Genomic DNA, 16,303 nt, shown 5'->3' on the forward strand with positions numbered 1-16,303 from the left:
CTCTTGGAGGGCTGTGTCTAGACTAACTGGCATGTATGTGCTGCGATAAGCCCTGTATTGTGATACTTGGGTTATCCAGACTGGGGACATAATTAAAGGCTAACACAAATCCCTTTTGGCCCAGAGGCTTTGATTGTCTCCCTGTGGGACAGAAGGCACATAGAGGGCAAGTAGAAGTTGGATCTGGGGCGAAAGGGTTTTGCAGTACAGGTAGGAAACCTAGAAGCACTCTTGAATTTTTTTTAGGAGTCAGGTGACAGATATATTTTCCCATAAATAACTGATACTTTCCTGTTTGAAGTAGTGTATTCTATGTAATAAACTCGCCTACAACCCTAAAGCAACATATATTGTCTAATATATTTCACATCAAATAGCTGTGTGTTATTTCCTATGGTGGCCTTGTTTCTGCTGTTCTTCCCTCCATCTCCACATCTTTGGCATCTTCCTTCACATGTTTTACAACTGCTCCAGGTGAAAAGTCTTGATGGTATTTTTTCATCCTTTTACATGTCATTACAGAGATAAAACCTATGTTTAGAAAATGAAGCTCAAAATTACTAGAATCCAACTAAATGCCATGTAGCATTCTGAGTACCTGTCTTCTATGCTGTAAATAATATCTAAATGTTAGACAGACAAATTGACAGCTATGTATGTCTCCATCACTTGCACTGTTTCTACTACTGTATTCACAGCACCTTAACTTTTTCAGATCAAGGTTCAAGAACCGTTAATCAGATGCTTATTGTAGAGTTATTGAGGAAAGTAAGCACTCAAAAGGTGAGGTGTGTGGTACTGCCTGAGGTTACAATTAGCAGAGACCACAGCAAGTGATTGCTACATTAACTGAAAGACTTGCTTCTGATTTCAGTATGTTAACTGAAAGAAAAGGAATAAAATGGTCGTATCAGAGCAGGACAGAAGGTTGACAGTGAGAGGTACCATACTGTCATAGAGTTTATATATATTAACTAATTGTTCATGGAAGATATAGAATATTGAGTGGCTGAGATATGCAGATGAAATAAAACTCCTTTCATTAGGTAAGACTGGGGAAGGCTGGAGAGAGAACCTTGCAGTGCTGGTGACTAGAGCAACATACTGATTGGCAGAGGGAAAAACACCATGAGAAGTAATATGAGTTACTTTATGTAGGTAGCATTGTTCTGCAAATTAACTGCAAAAGGCATAGAGTCTTTCTGAATAAGTCAAAGTAAAATATACTTGGAAGTGACAAGCATATTGAATAATGTGGAAAGAACAGGATAGAAAACAATTCAGCAAGCATTCAATGGCTTTATATAGGTTATGCCATTCTTCTAGAAGGAATTCAATTTCTGTCTTGCCATTATTAAAAAAGAAACAGCCAACATAACATATAGGTCACAGTCCCAGGAAGTTTCAGTTTGTCTAGTTTAGCCCCCTGCTAGAAAGAAACCAGACAATTAGATAAGTAACTCCATTTAATTACTAAATCTCATTTTAAAACTTGTTATTTATAGTCATTGCAGCTTCCTCTGGAGGAATATTCTAGAGCTTGAGTCCTTCTGGTACCTGTCTTAACTGTTTTCCAATTCCTATCCTAAGTCTAGTCATGGTTAGTTTATATACATGTGTCCAAAAGCGGTCATTGTCATTTACTTAGATATGTCTTTTTCCTCCTTGGTATTTGTCAACAAAATCAGACATTGCCTCAACTTTTTCTCCTACATAAACATTTTCTCCATTTCCTCTAATCATCATGGTTGTCTTTCTCAGGACCTTTTCTAGTTTCAATACATCTTTTTTTTTAATATGGTTACTCTGCCCTTATGCAGTACTTGAAAATCTGTCTGAACTCTGGGACACCGACAGTAAAATTTCTCTACTTAGAAATCTCTCCTGGTGCATCTTAAAGTCACGTCGATGACTCATTCTATTTTTTCAAGTGATAAATTCCTTGTTCAATAGTATTAAGTTCTGGTGGTATTTTTAAAATGCATTTCCTTGCACTTTATCCTGTTATATATCATCCCTTTTCTACTGCTCTGAGTTTTCTGATCTTCTTATACTTTGACAATTCTCAGCAACTGTTGCAGAAATTACCTACTTTATGCAGTGTATATATTAAAAGATGAAATCCAGAAAAATCCCAACACTGATTCCTGAGAAACTTACTAGTATCCCTATAAATTAATACTTCTCTTTTTCTGTACAAATGTATAATTTCCCATTTAGCTAGCTATTTTGTTACTCTACAGTCTTACACTAATCCAATTCTCCATTTTAGCTACTGATTTTTCATATAATGCTTGGATAGATTAGAGCTACTGTAATGTCCTTGTCTACAGAGATGAATTCTCATCATTATGGAAGTGAAATAGGTACTTAAATAATGCAAGTCTGGATACCTTGTGCCATGTATCTGCAGTAAACTGATGCTGCTAATCTTTTTTTCTTTTTAACTTTATATATCTGGAGATAACCGTCCATTTGTTTAAAATTTGTTCAAAACCATTACCTAATGTTGCTTTGGTGCAAGATACATGGATTTAAGTCTCTCAGTGCACTCTTCAACCCATTTTGTTTTCCATTTTCAATTTCCCATTCCATAGCCCATTCTTGTCCGACGTTTCCCAATCACCGTATGTCACTGTTATTAAAAAAAAAAGTAAAAAAAAAAGTGGTAGTTTTCACTTTATTGTAAAGATATACTTAGTTCTCAAACTAAGATAAAAAAAAGATATAATACATATATAAATATATAAAATAGAAATATTTATAAATATATAAACTGATATACTGTTCTCAAACTCAGCGCATATTGTACGTAGTCCTTCTTTGCTTGTTCTCTTTTAACGTGTTTGGTTAAATAACCTTTTTACTAGTTTGTTTTATTTTCTTTTGAAATACCTCACTTTCCAGTTCAATTGACTTTGTTAATCTCTTCCCTTGGTTTTGAAAATTTGCTATTTTTAAATCAAAGGCATTGTGGTGGGTTGACCTTGGCTAGACGCCAGGTGCCCGCCACAGCCATTCTGTGAGTTCTCCTCCTTGGCTGGACAGGGGAGAGAAAATGAAAGGCTCGTGGGTCACGATAAGGACAGAGGGAGATCACTCACCAGTTACTGTCATGGGCAAAACAGACTCGACTTGGGGAAATTAGTTTAATTTATTACCAGTCAAATCAGAGAAGAGTAATGAGAAATAAACCCAAATCTTAAAACATCTTCCCCCACACCCCTCCCTTCTTCCTGGACTCAACTTTACTCCTGAATTCTCTACCTCCTCCCCACTAACAGCACAGGGGGATGGGGAATGGTGGTTGCAGTCAGTTCATCACATGTTTCAGTTGCTCCTTCCTCCTCAGGGGGAGGATTCCTCACACTCTTCCCCTGCTCCAGTGTGAGGTCTTTCCCACGGGAGACAGTTCTCCGTGAACTTCTCTGATGTGAGTCCTTGGCACGGGCTACATTTCTTCATGAACTGCTCCAGCATGGGTCCTTTCCCACAGGGTACAGTCCTTCAGTTACAGACTTCTTCAGCATGGGTTCCCCACACGGTCACAAGTCCTGCCAGCAAACCTGCTCCAGCATAGGCTTCTTTCTCCACAAGTCCACAGGTCCTGCCAGGAACTTGCTCCAGCACTGGCTCTCCACAGGGTCACAGACTCCTTTGGGTGCATCCGCCTGCTCCAGTGTGGGATCCTCCACATGCTGCAGGTGGATATCTGCTCCACCATGGACCTCCATGGGCTGCAGGGGCATAGCCTGCCTCACCATGGTCTTAACCACGGGCTGCAGGGGAATCTGCTCTGGCACCTGATGCCTCTTCCCCTCTCTTCTTCACTGACTTGGGTGTCTGCAGAATTGTTTATCTCACATGTTCTCATTCCTCTCTCTGTCTGCAATTCCACACTTTTTTTTTTTCTCCCCTTCTTAACTGTGTTATCCCAGAGGTGCTACCACTGTCACTGATGGGCTCTGCCTTGGCCAGCAGCGGGTCCATCTTGGAGCTGGCTGACGCTGGCTCTATCGGACACAGGGGAAGCTTCTAGCAGCTTCTCACAGAAGCCACCCCTGTCGCCCTCTGCTACCAAAACCTTTCCACGCAAGTCCAGTACAGGCATTCTGGACTAATTTTATTGTGAACCAATACAAACATTGAGGGATTTAAAAAGTAATAATCATACAAAAATCTTATTCAGTAACACTCAAGGTTCGCATTTCATCTAAGTGCAGTATTTTCTGGTTTGTTTTGTGTTTTTTTTTCTTTTCTTTTTTTCTTTCAGTAATATCTCACAATTAAATTTTCAGACAGATTTCGTTGCCAGCACGACAGGCTTATATACAAAACAGTTACATAGTAGAGAATTTGTTCAGTGTCTTTACTGCGCTTGACCTGAAACACTGGTCAAACAGATCTTCTACTGACTTTGCAGTGAATATTCACATATGGGTAGGGGTGAAGACTGGAAACTATTAACTGGAAAGGCTCTAAGAGACTGAAAACAGTGTACTGGAGAAGAAGACATTGCGCACAGTGGTCTACAGTAATCACTACTATTTCTAGTGTGATATGTAGAAAGCTGAATGACATGGGTTTGCATATGTAAAAGTGTATATAACATAAAAACTTATGAGAAAAAACTGATTTCTCAGAAGTATTAGGCTCATCAATTTGAGTGTATAGAAGTAATATCATTTATTGGTTTTCATTTCTGAAATTCATAAGGTGTATTTGTCTTTACTTCCAAGAATCTCAGAAGAAAGCAAGACCGTTTAATTGCTTGATTTATCACTACTAAACAAATTACTTGACTTACATAGCACTGATGTTATCAAATATCATTAATCTAATTATCATGTTAATCCACTGTAAGAATTAGGGGAACTATTTAATGCAATTTTCTTACCTTAATAAACTAAATTAAGACAAGAGGCTAGGTACACCTGCATAGAGTGACTTAGATCTTGTATACATATGCTAGTTTCTCACTTACAAGTGATATTAACACGGAGGTTTATAGGGTCACATGTCATTAGTCATGGCTCACAAAAAGTTGGAGCGGACACTGCTTTGGATAGTGTAAAGCACTCCCTTTGTAATAGAAACAGCAAGCTAACTTCAACTGTGGAAAAAAACAGATTACAGCAACTTTTGAGAAGGGTTGCACTGCTCTGTTGTTGAAAAATGCGATTCTGCCAGTTGCCTCTCCTCCTCAGGTCTCACAGTTATTATTTTTCCCTATTCTTTCAGCTTAATGTGTTCAGGATATGACAATTCTTGTAATGATGAAATTTAACCTGTTGGTAAGAGTAGCTGTTTGGCAATTTATTATTTAATAATGACAATATAATTACTTAGGAAGCATTCGTGCTATAGCTACACATTCACAGTAGTTTCAGAAAAGTGCTGAAAGTATCTCTCTAAAATTGAGTAGCAGTGTATACTCCAAATCTCTCATGATAGTAATACATTTTAGATGCTTTCTCTTAAACAATGAAACTTCTCTCAGATTCTGTCTCTGTCTTAAAATTTTCACACTTTCTACTCAGGTCATGGACCTACAAGCATTTTTCAAACAAATAAGTAAGTCTCAGAACACTATTGTGGAATTTCAAGGTCTTAAGGTTTGTCTTCAAAGATAAACCAAGCATTATGTTAATGTCTCCCTGTCTCTCCCCTCAAAGTGAGGGAGAGAATATCTATACTAATAGTTACTGATTCTACAATACTGCATTTCTCAAGAACTGTGTGTTTTACACACAAAGCACAATGGCCACACAGAAGTAAAAATTTCCTCAATAGATATAACCCAATGGTTATAGCAAGACACAAACAAGACTTACAGGTTCTACCATCAGGTCTCATTAATATGTTAGATTTCATAATGTGCCTTTACTGTGCCTTGTTTTCTGCTTTTTATTAAAAGCAGTATTAATTATTCAAACATAACCATTAAGTGGTATGGAGGACATGTATTCACAACTCATTCATTTCCTATATACAAAGATACTGGCATGCGCCATGCCTAGGTCAGCCTAATTATAAATTTATTAAATATCTTTTCTTTTTGAACATGGCTAAATATAAACCAGTAAAAATATTAATCCTACCTTATTTTTTCCAGAATGCCACAAAAAACTAAATGCAAATTCCTCAAATCGTTGATTTCACTAGTCCTCAAATAATATTCTGCTGCAGCATAATTCTCTGTATGTATCACGATCAAAGTCCACTGACTCCTTTAAGAAAATGCCCATGGCTAGCACTGAAAATACTGAGTGACATTCAAAACAAAAAAGTGTTTTTGCTGAACCTCACAAGAGAACAGCAGGATAGCTTACTTCCCGGGCTTTAAGGCACACAAATCTATTTTAAGTATCTCAACTAGTCAATACATACAAAATTCATCATATCATGATGAGCTCACTTACTTACTCATCATCACTATATTATTTCTAGAGTGTTTTAAGCAGAGCAGACAGGATCAAAGATTCTGTGATGGAAGGAAAAGTTAGTAATACAGGTAAAATGTGTAGCACAGATGAGTCATTAGATGGTAGGGGGCTTCTGTAGTCAGTAAGGCCCTTTATTATTGCTGCTGTACTTTAAAGGAAGTTTTCTTTCAAGAAACAGTGATATTAATCAGTGGCGCAAAACGATCTTTGCAAGCTTGGGAGGTCCTTAAATGTATACCATTTGAGACAGATTTCACTTGAGTGACGAGTTTGGAATTCCAGAGCTAGCTTGCTGAGAGCTTGCATGGCTGTCATTGTGCAGCACTGCACTGGACAGAGCTGATATATCTAAAATAAGCAGAAAGCAGTATTAATACCATTTAATACAACATTTCAAAACTGTATCTGAACAGTGTTCTATGTTAATGCAAATTTGACTTTGTCATATGGTATATGCAGAGTAAAAGATGTGAATGCAACCTGACATTCTTGATTTTTGTGTTCCCAACATAGCAAAATCAATATTTGCCTGCTGCAGTTTTGTGAAATACATATTTCTGTATTCATTGACATGATATTTAGAATTTTGATTACTGAAATGCATTTCACTTAACAATCTTGAGTTTAAGTAATTCAGTGAGTCTTTTTATCTTTTGATAGCTAGGAAATGGAAGGTGTCAGTTCTCACCAGTGACATGCCATCTGCAGGAACAAGCTCAAAGGTTTATATTACATTGTATGGGGATCGCAGCAGTTCGGGGCCTATTTTTCTTGATGGAGAGGAGGGAAAATTATTTCAGAGAGGCAATGAAGACATCTTCACAGTGAGTAATATATATTCATTGTGTTGCCCTCTTGTATCCTGCCAGACTACATGACATTTCAAAATCTATGTGATGAGAAGACAGTCAGTTTCTTGTATGGTATACAAATCTGGAAACAAGAAGCAGGATTTAACTGTAGAACTAAATCTAGTATCCTTTCCCACTCACCTATCCAAAGCTGATTTGATCCAACATGTTTCTTTTCTGTTTAAGGAGAACTACTGCTTAATTTACATAGTGCCCAAGAAAATACCAAGAAATATAAGACAACAGATATTTGTTTAGTTTTTAAATTTGAAATGGGACTACAATATTAAAAATTAAACAGAGAAGTGAAGAATTAGAGTATGGAGTACATTTTTAAATTTGTTAGATACCTGGTGCTTTATTTAAATTAAAGGCAATTTTTACACCTGTAATAAAGTCTATCTGTCTGTCTGAAGACGCTTCCGCTCCTAGTTACCCAAGTAAAGTTCTCCCCCATCAATCTTGTGGCATGGTGATTTAAGCAATCCAGAATAGGTCTCATCAAAAGCTGTATACCTGGAGTATGTATATGGGATTGTCAGTGAGTGTCTGTAGCAAGTGCCAGCTATAGGACTGTGTAACAAACAGGTGCTTCCATTGTTAGTATCCAGCACAGCAAGTCCTCTGCTGAGAAGTGGTATTTCATGGTAGCATTGACAAAGAGCTCACCTTTTTCACAATAGCTTTGTTGTTCACTCTGTTTCCTGCTCCTGTTATTGCAATTAATTTCACCTCCAATGGCTTTTAAGTGCTAAATATGGAGGCACTCTCTTCTTTAAGATCTAGGATTTCCCTTTTAGGTGACTATCCATAGGACTCAATATAATATGAGTGCCTACTCTGAAACATACAGAAAGAGAAAAACCTCTCTGCCTACACTAAATACTAATCTCAGTTAATGCTGGTCTGTCCTTCCTGCTCTGTGTTTTTACTGTTTATAACACTGAGTTCAGGGAAGTTCATGATACAGAGAACTCACCCACCTCTAACTGTAAATGAAAACATGAAAATGAATTCTACAGAACACAACAGAAGGACAGCAACTCAATCCTACATCATAAGCAAAAAGAATGATACAGCAAGGAGGGAAGACACTCACAGTGTGTTTCCAGTGCCTTGAAGATAAACTTTAAGCTTTCTATTTCTACACTTAAGTTCATAACTAGTTGTTTGAATAACCTTCACACAAAGTTATTCCCTCACCATCCTGTTATCTGTACAGGACACACTCATCCAGCCTGCCCAAGAGCTAATCTTTCAAATACAGCTTTTTAAGTTGATTTAATTGAATTGGTTTGTAAAAAGAAACATCAAAGCTGAACACAATTGTTTCCAAAATTGTAAGGCATACCCTCCTGGAGGGGTAGGGAGAAACTCAGAGGTATGTGGGAGGTGCTTGAGAGACAGAATTTTGTAGCAGGTCAGTGCTATAGATGCTAAACTGAGCCAGATTTTACGGTCAAGACATTTTTGCTTTTTGGTCGTACATCAGTTTGTAGTCGTCTCCCACTAAGGCTAATATTCAGTGAGGAACAAAACAGCTACAGCAGCATCCTGAAGTCATTTAAATGAGCTTGGCAGGCCAACAGGTTTGTTGAGGGTTGTGCTTTAAAAGAGCCAAGCTTCTGATTATTATCTGGAGCAAAATATTTTGGAAACACTTTTTAAAATATCAGAATATTTAATTCCTCTAACCAAAAATGTCACCTGACAGTTATTAGATGAATTTCTGGTGCATGTCTTTTTCTTTTAACAAATGCTCTGTGTTTCATGAGTTGTGTTTCTTTTGCAGGTTAATACTGGAAACATAGGATATCTCTACAAAATACGCATAGGACATACGAATGCAGGTGACTATCCTGCCTGGCACTGTGAAGAGGTAAAAGCAATAAGAAAGTATTTTATCTTTCCAAAAGCAGTCACTATGACAGTGGAGTCAAAATATGAGTCAGTAGAAAATCCTTGTGATAAGTATATCAGCCTCATCAAATGCTTGCAGCTTCATTTAAGAGATTATTTATGAAGGAATGTTTTTGTGTGGAATTAAAGGCAGATTATGACGGTATGTCTTGGATGTTTGTTTCCAGTTTATTGAGAGCTGTACATTGTGTTTCTTTAAAAATGTCTGTCTGGGCAGCAAGGAAGGCTACTTAAATTGACTGCTGCAATCTGAGTTTTCTGCAACCTTTGTATACTACCGGGAGTCTAGAGTTTGCTGAAGCCCAGAAGGTTGTTGAACTGAGTCTAGCCAAGTCCTCTTCAGATCTGTGGCTGATGCTGGGTTCTTAAGCACAACACTAGAGCTACATTGCAAATGTTTCCAATTTTATATCTCTGATGAGAAAACGATTCTTTTCCCTCATCATTTAAAAAAAAGAACAACAAACGATGCAGGTAAAGCAAAGAAAAAGCAAAGAGGATCAGCTAGTTCTGTTTCAAGCTTCAGTCGTGAAGCATAGTATGTAGGTTACTCAACTGGGAAAGAAAGGATCTGGCTTTTATCCTGAACATTGTGATGTACTATCTGTGCTAATGATACCCTATGCATGCCTGAAACACTTCCCTCTTTGTGCCGGTTTCTCGTCCTTCAGTTAAGAAAGAACAGCCTATGAAGGGCTTTAGAAGCTGCTGGTAAACTCATTGTTATAAGCATGGTTCAGGGTAAATCTAGATCTATCTAAAGCAAAGTGCCCACTGAAGTTAAATATTCACGGATCAGTGTTCAAACTCTGTAGCTATTTGATGCTTTAACTAGTTGTTTTCATCTGGGACTGAGACTGAGCAAGAAGACTAAGTAAGGCCTGGGCAGCGTTAGCTGAAGTTTAGGTAAGATCCTACGGGTTCATAACTCTAGCCAGTGCATGTCTACATTGAAATATTTTGTCACTGGTATTATCCCTCTGTCTAAGAGGCTTCATGCTAGGATTATAGGGATTATATCTCTTCCAATCCAGGTGAGGAATGCCTGATTACAAAGCCTAGGTATTTTCTTTTCCAGCTATGCTGTGTTTTGGGGAATGCTGGGGTTAGAATATCATTTAAGATACTTTTTTCTTCTGTCCTTTGGCATTTTACTTTTCATACGTGTGTGGGTAAGCAGTGAAAGTGTGGAAAATACCTTCTAGTTTTGTCCTGTGAAACAGAGGGACAGGTTACAAGCTGTTTCTAAAGTCTGTTTCTTGAGAAGCTAGAAGAAAACGGTGGGTAATCTCTTATAGAAAAGTTCATTTATATGCTTAATCTTGGTATTAGATATTTCGATTATCATAAAATCTGACTCAACAAATGGACCTTTGTGGACTGGTTGTACACCATCTATGAACAGAGGCTGTATTACTTCCTTTGTATAAGGCATACTCATTTAAATTGAGAGATTAAAGAAGTCTGACAAAAAAGGGAAAGAAAAAAATGTGAAGTACTTATTTCCCTTCTCACTTCTCAAGTAGGATATATTTAATGAAATCCACAGTAAAATTTTAAAAGAAGGATTCAATACTTCAGGGTATTCCATTGATTCTTGGCTTACAAATCTTTTTTTTTTCTCCTTACCAAGTCTCAGTCAATCAGGCACAGTTTTTAGGCAATGATCCATCAGCCAGGGTTAGGTCACTCCCTCTTTGCAGCTTTGGGCACAAAGGCAAAGAAAAGAAATACATTCAACCAAACACACTCTTCAAGTAATTTTTTTTTTTTTGTGTGTGTCATAGAGAGCCAAAGGACTATAGCCACTGATTTCTAGACTTCATAGAAGAGAAACAGCCTACAGAGAGCTGATCAGACACTTAACATCATTGTTTCTTGGGAAACCTACATTTTTCTAGAAGATCTGAAATTAAGAGAGTGCTCTACAATTGCAGAACTTTTCTGGTAGTTTCGCACACTAGTCCTCCATTGATATCCCATGGTTTCTGTACTGAGATGGTATCAGGCCCGCAAATGACCACGAAGTTGCTGCTTCGCTAACTCCAAGTTCCCTTTTCAAGATCCCTCAGTAGGTGTTGACAGGCCAAGATGTGTCAGTTTTTTCAGACAAGATAAATTTCTTTCTTTAAAGTTTAATATTCAAGCAGTAAACGTGGTAAAAGTATTTCCAGCATTTCTGAATTTGTTCAATATTCTAATTAAGGAGATTAGATTCTGCAAAGCACAGAGCAGGAGTGCAATTACAGGTAGAAGTATCTTTTCTTCTCTCTGCTGGTCCAAAATCTAGTGTAGCTACTGGTATAAATTAGCATAATTAGGAACTAATCTAATATACAGCAGCCTCTGAGGTGCTTACTAAGCAATACTTTGAAGTACAAAATAACTAGAGGTTCTTTCTTTCAGCTGGTGTGCATATGGTCCTTTTCCTGCTATATGCTAGAAGTTGGGCATGGAAGAAGATTGTGTGGGGCAGACTGGTGTTGAGGCTGTCATGGTTTATTATGTCACAAGCAGTGCTGAAGAATCAAAACCTAGTCCTTTAATTCCTGTTCTGATAAGAAAGTAAGTTAAAGGAATAGAATTGCAAGCATTGCGAAGCTTCCCAGTGAGAATATAGGCATTTGGTAAGCCATGCCACCTAGTGCCAGCCCATGTGGATATACCAACTGGAACATCTCTATATTTTATGGGACTGCAGCTGAGATGATAAACCCTGTTGCTTGGCTGCTCTTGAGTTACTCTGCCCGGCACTTTCGAATCTGACTGAGTGAAAAGTCAGATTTGGGGCAGTTGTACCCACGGAGCAGACACAAATGCAGATGCCCCAAACCCGTGGTTTTGTGATCATGCCACAGAGCTTTACCTGCTTAGATTTCAACAACATCCAACATAGTTTGTGTTCTGTTCTATCTGGACTGGGACCAGCAACTTAAATTGCAATTTTTTTTTGCTGTTTAGGTGCAGTTGCTGAACCTTTTCTCAGGGGAGCAGTTTTCTTTCCCTGCACATCGATGGCTGGCCTGGGATCAGGCTGATGGGGAAATATCTATGGAGCTTCCTGTTTTACAGCGGGGTCAGCCTATTCTGCCAGGTAAGCACAATACCACATCACCTGAGTCAGACCACAGACTGATGCTGAGAGGTGAGTTCATTGCGTTTCATCAAGCCCTCTATTACTTTTTGGCTACTACAACACTTTTTCTGTACTGTTTTTCTGTGGTTACTGGGCATACTCAGGTAAAAGTTTAAGAATCACTGGAAAGGAGATGAGAGAGTCTTTAATTCTTTGAATTTCACAGATCCTTCAAAGAGACTCCTTCTTCAGTAAGATTTAATCATTTGTGTTTGCTTTAAAATATAGGCAACACCTCACATACGCATAATTACCATGAAGCCATCATACATGAGCTGGGTCACAAACTCTATTTTCAATAACTGAGGACTGTAGCTTCAGTATGACTGTTGTAGCTGCTGTTTTAGTTTCTTGTAAGTGGCTGAGACAGGTTTCCAGAATACTTTTGAGTGTGGAACAAAACTTTAACAATATTTCAAAAAACTGTGAGTGTTAAAAGCTCCATTACTCACATAAAGATTGTATTGTAATTCTAAAGGTGAATGATGCCAAACAATACAAAAATTATTTGGTGTTGTTGCTGTTATACTGTTTTAATGTCCTGCTCTATCATATCAATCTCCATCATTCATGCTTGATGTCATTGCTATATAGTCTCTCTGATTCAGAAATGGGAAGAGAGTAGAAAGACTCTGCTTGCTCTTCCATTCTTTCCAAATGGCATTTTCCTTTTCTGGCCTAAAGAAAGTGCAAGGGCATAGCAAGACCAACATATCCTAGGAGAGATGTGGGTGAAGGAGCAAGAATGCTGGGGAAGATTCCCATCCAGTAGGGTGTGATGATAAAGGGGGAAAAGTCATAACACCACTGGTATTATTTGTGCTGGAGCTTTCACTAGAGTAAGTCCACCTGGGACAGATTCCACACCCTCCTCTTTTCCCTTCCTCAAAAGATTGTATCAACTACAGAAGACAAGATTAAAGGGATGAGAGAAACTTCCATTCAAAGTTCTCTAAAAATTACGGAGTCCCTTTTTTCAGAATGTTTAATGCTATACCAACGCTTGATGTTATGCTTATGGTACTTTGTGTTGATCTTACAAAACTGAAATGGTAACAGGCATTTCAATAGTAACAGCTGTTGTGAGTGCAGGCTAGAGAAAGAGGATACAAAACAAATGGAGGGACAGAAGTCCAGAAAATGGCCCATGGATGTGGGGTAACATGCCATGGGACAGTCACTCTTGTAATAAAGAGCTGGGTGGCCTGGAGCTGTATTTATGACTATCTGTGATGACTGAGCACTGAGATTAAGAGCCTGAATAGAAAAGCAGAAAAACAGATTTGTGTCTCATTGATCTGTCTTTAAGAGAAAAAGAATAGCAGGAGAGATTTTCTCCAGTGCTGTAGTTAACAGCTGTAAATGTTTCAGAAAATGCTATAGAGAGAGGCTGGCCAGCCCTAACCACAATGATTTTTGTTCTTGAGTGGTTATGATCTTCATAGCCTTAAGGGCATGAAAAGCCTCAGAGGCAGTCAGCCTTGTTTCCTCATAGGTTTGGTCTCTTTAGTCAGGAAACTTTAATATTATTAGTGTAGAAGGACATACAAACACATTGGTATAAAAATCAAACAAACCCCCTTCCCTTTAAATAAATGTTAATTAATGATCATTAAAATGTTATATCAAATACGTTCCAATCCCCTACTTGCAGTATCTGCTCTTCCCTCTTGCTTAATATTCTGGGACATCAACCTTACCCATCTCCTAATTTTCAGCCTCTTCTTTCTAAGTAGGTTGTTTCCTTGTTTCTGAGATAAACATGCAATTAAAGATTTTTATTATCAAGTAATCTTGGTGCATTGTAAAGTACAAAGGTACACTTAAACCGTCATCTCAATCTGCATTTTGTAGTTAACAATTTCCCCCTCACACAAGAGAGGAAGAGAAGAACTTCTGTGCATTTCTGCCAGCCTCAGTGTAAGAGGGGTCATGCTGAAGGCTTTGGAGAAGGCAGTTTCATCTCTAACTTAGTAATTGAAAGACAGCCTCTGTGTCTTTTTGCCAATGTTATATTTCTGCATGACACAGTGAAAAGAGAACATAGCTTTTAACTTCAGAGAAGACAGTTTGATAACAGAACAGTGAAGAGGTCTGGATTCAATCTGAGAGAGAGATGATGAGAGGCACTTTAGAACCAATTTCTAAATACAAAGAGTCTGAAACACTTTCTAATTTAACAGCCTCTTTTATTCAAAGGAAAAATGTCTGAATTAAACTGTTTAGAAGAATTACATAGAGACTTTGTGGCTCTAATGCTGGGGGACTGAGCACCATTCATTTTACTTTTTATCCTCAACCATCCTACTTTTGTCCCCTCCTGCTCATGTTTTATGATCCAATCTTTAATTATACACTGGGGATAAATCAGTGTTACACTGTGTTTGGTGGCTGATGGACCATTGCTATTCTTCCTTCAGAAACTGGAAAGTAGATAGTTAATGAGGAAGTAAATTGTAGAAATAGAAAGTATTGTCGTGATCTTAGACATGGGATTGTTGTTCTGGAGAAATGTTCTCTGAATCTGCCGTGGCTTGTTCATGGGGTACCTGTTCATGTGGACGCTGTAAAGAAAAATTTGGGGAAGTAAATAGATCAGATGATGACACGGCAAAAGATGAGGGTAAAATACAGTATTAATTAACAGTTGTCAAATGAAAACTGTTTTCAGTATTGAGACAGGTGTACTCTGTGAAAAAATAGTACATAACTATGCTGCTACCTAAAGACTGTCAAAAGCTTCTGTGTCTTAAATGTGGCTGAGTTTTGTTCAAATGATAATAGCTGATCTGAAAAAAACATACATGTTTTCCCTCGTCCTATCTCTCATAATTCACAGGTATAGGGCAAAGAATAAAGTTTTGTAAATAATCTTAACCCTTACACTTTCTGATTTCAGAATGATGTATTTACAAATGTAGTGTTGTACACTTATAGACAAAAATAGATATAAAAGACAGTTCCTTTTTAAAATCTCTATTCTGCATACTTTTCCATGGAACATCTAAAGGAAAGAATTGTAGAATCATAGAATATTTAAAGTTGGAAGGCATTCATAAAGATCATCAAGTCCAACTCCCTGCTCCTTCACAAGACTGCCTAAAACTAAACCATATGACTGAGAGTGTCATCTGGATGCTCCTTGAACTCTGACAGGCCTGGTGCCATGACCACTTCCTTGGGGAGCCTACTCCAGTGACTGACCACCCTCTCAGTGAAGGACCTTTTCCTAATGTCCAATCTGAACTTCCCCTGATGCAGCTTCATTCCATTAAGAGATTCACTGTTTCCTAGGATAAAAGCATTATAAATACTTATTATAAAGCTGGGATGATTCCTAGGCTTACATGATGTAAAAAGAAGTGTAAAAAATTGTGAAAATTGCTTGAATTTTTAAGTTAGCTGTTTTAGGCCTCTATGCTGCATTTATTAATAGCATATGCCTATGGTACAATATTTCAGCGGAGTTTAGAGGCACCCAGTCATCATCTCAAAACAAGTTAACTCTGATGCCAGAAGCAAACTAGCACTAATGTTCGGTGGGGGCACGTTAAAATAACCTGTGCAGAGTGCTTACTGTTTTAGCTAGATTATTACCATCATTCAAACCAAATTGTTTGAAGACAGCTTGTATAGTAACCTGCACACAAATGAGATGTAAATAAATGTGAGATAATCATAAAAAAATAAGCATAAGGGAAAAGTTGTAAACACTGAATGGCTATTTAACACTGATCATGAATAAATTTTCACCAGTTATTAAAAGATGTTTGTCCACCAGAAGAGTAAGATGTGGGAGCAACCTCCTTTAGAGGATAACAGTCAAGCTTAATAACATATTTCAAGTGGAAACCAATAATTTAATGATAATAATGTTGATGCTGTTCTAGACCCAATGGGCCAGAAACTCTTTTCTACTTGCAAGACAGAGAAGCACAAGGACACCTACA

General features: G+C 37.9%; 1 protein-coding gene across 1 annotated transcript in view; it reads left to right on the forward strand.

Annotated features, from left to right (window-relative positions):
* The window catches only part of LOC104374501 (lipoxygenase homology domain-containing protein 1), a 191,891-nt gene that overhangs the window by 11,813 nt on the left and 163,775 nt on the right, over nt 1-16,303 (forward strand). Inside the window, exons 3-5 of the mRNA XM_086609313.1 lie at nt 7,107-7,270; nt 9,090-9,176; nt 12,179-12,311. Coding sequence (XP_086465439.1) covers nt 7,107-7,270; nt 9,090-9,176; nt 12,179-12,311 — 384 coding nt within the window. The remainder of the gene's footprint in view (nt 1-7,106; nt 7,271-9,089; nt 9,177-12,178; nt 12,312-16,303) is intronic.

Source organism: Tauraco erythrolophus, chromosome 3 (assembly GCF_009769465.1).
Source record: "Tauraco erythrolophus isolate bTauEry1 chromosome 3, bTauEry1.pri, whole genome shotgun sequence".
NCBI lineage: Eukaryota > Metazoa > Chordata > Aves > Musophagiformes > Musophagidae > Tauraco > Tauraco erythrolophus.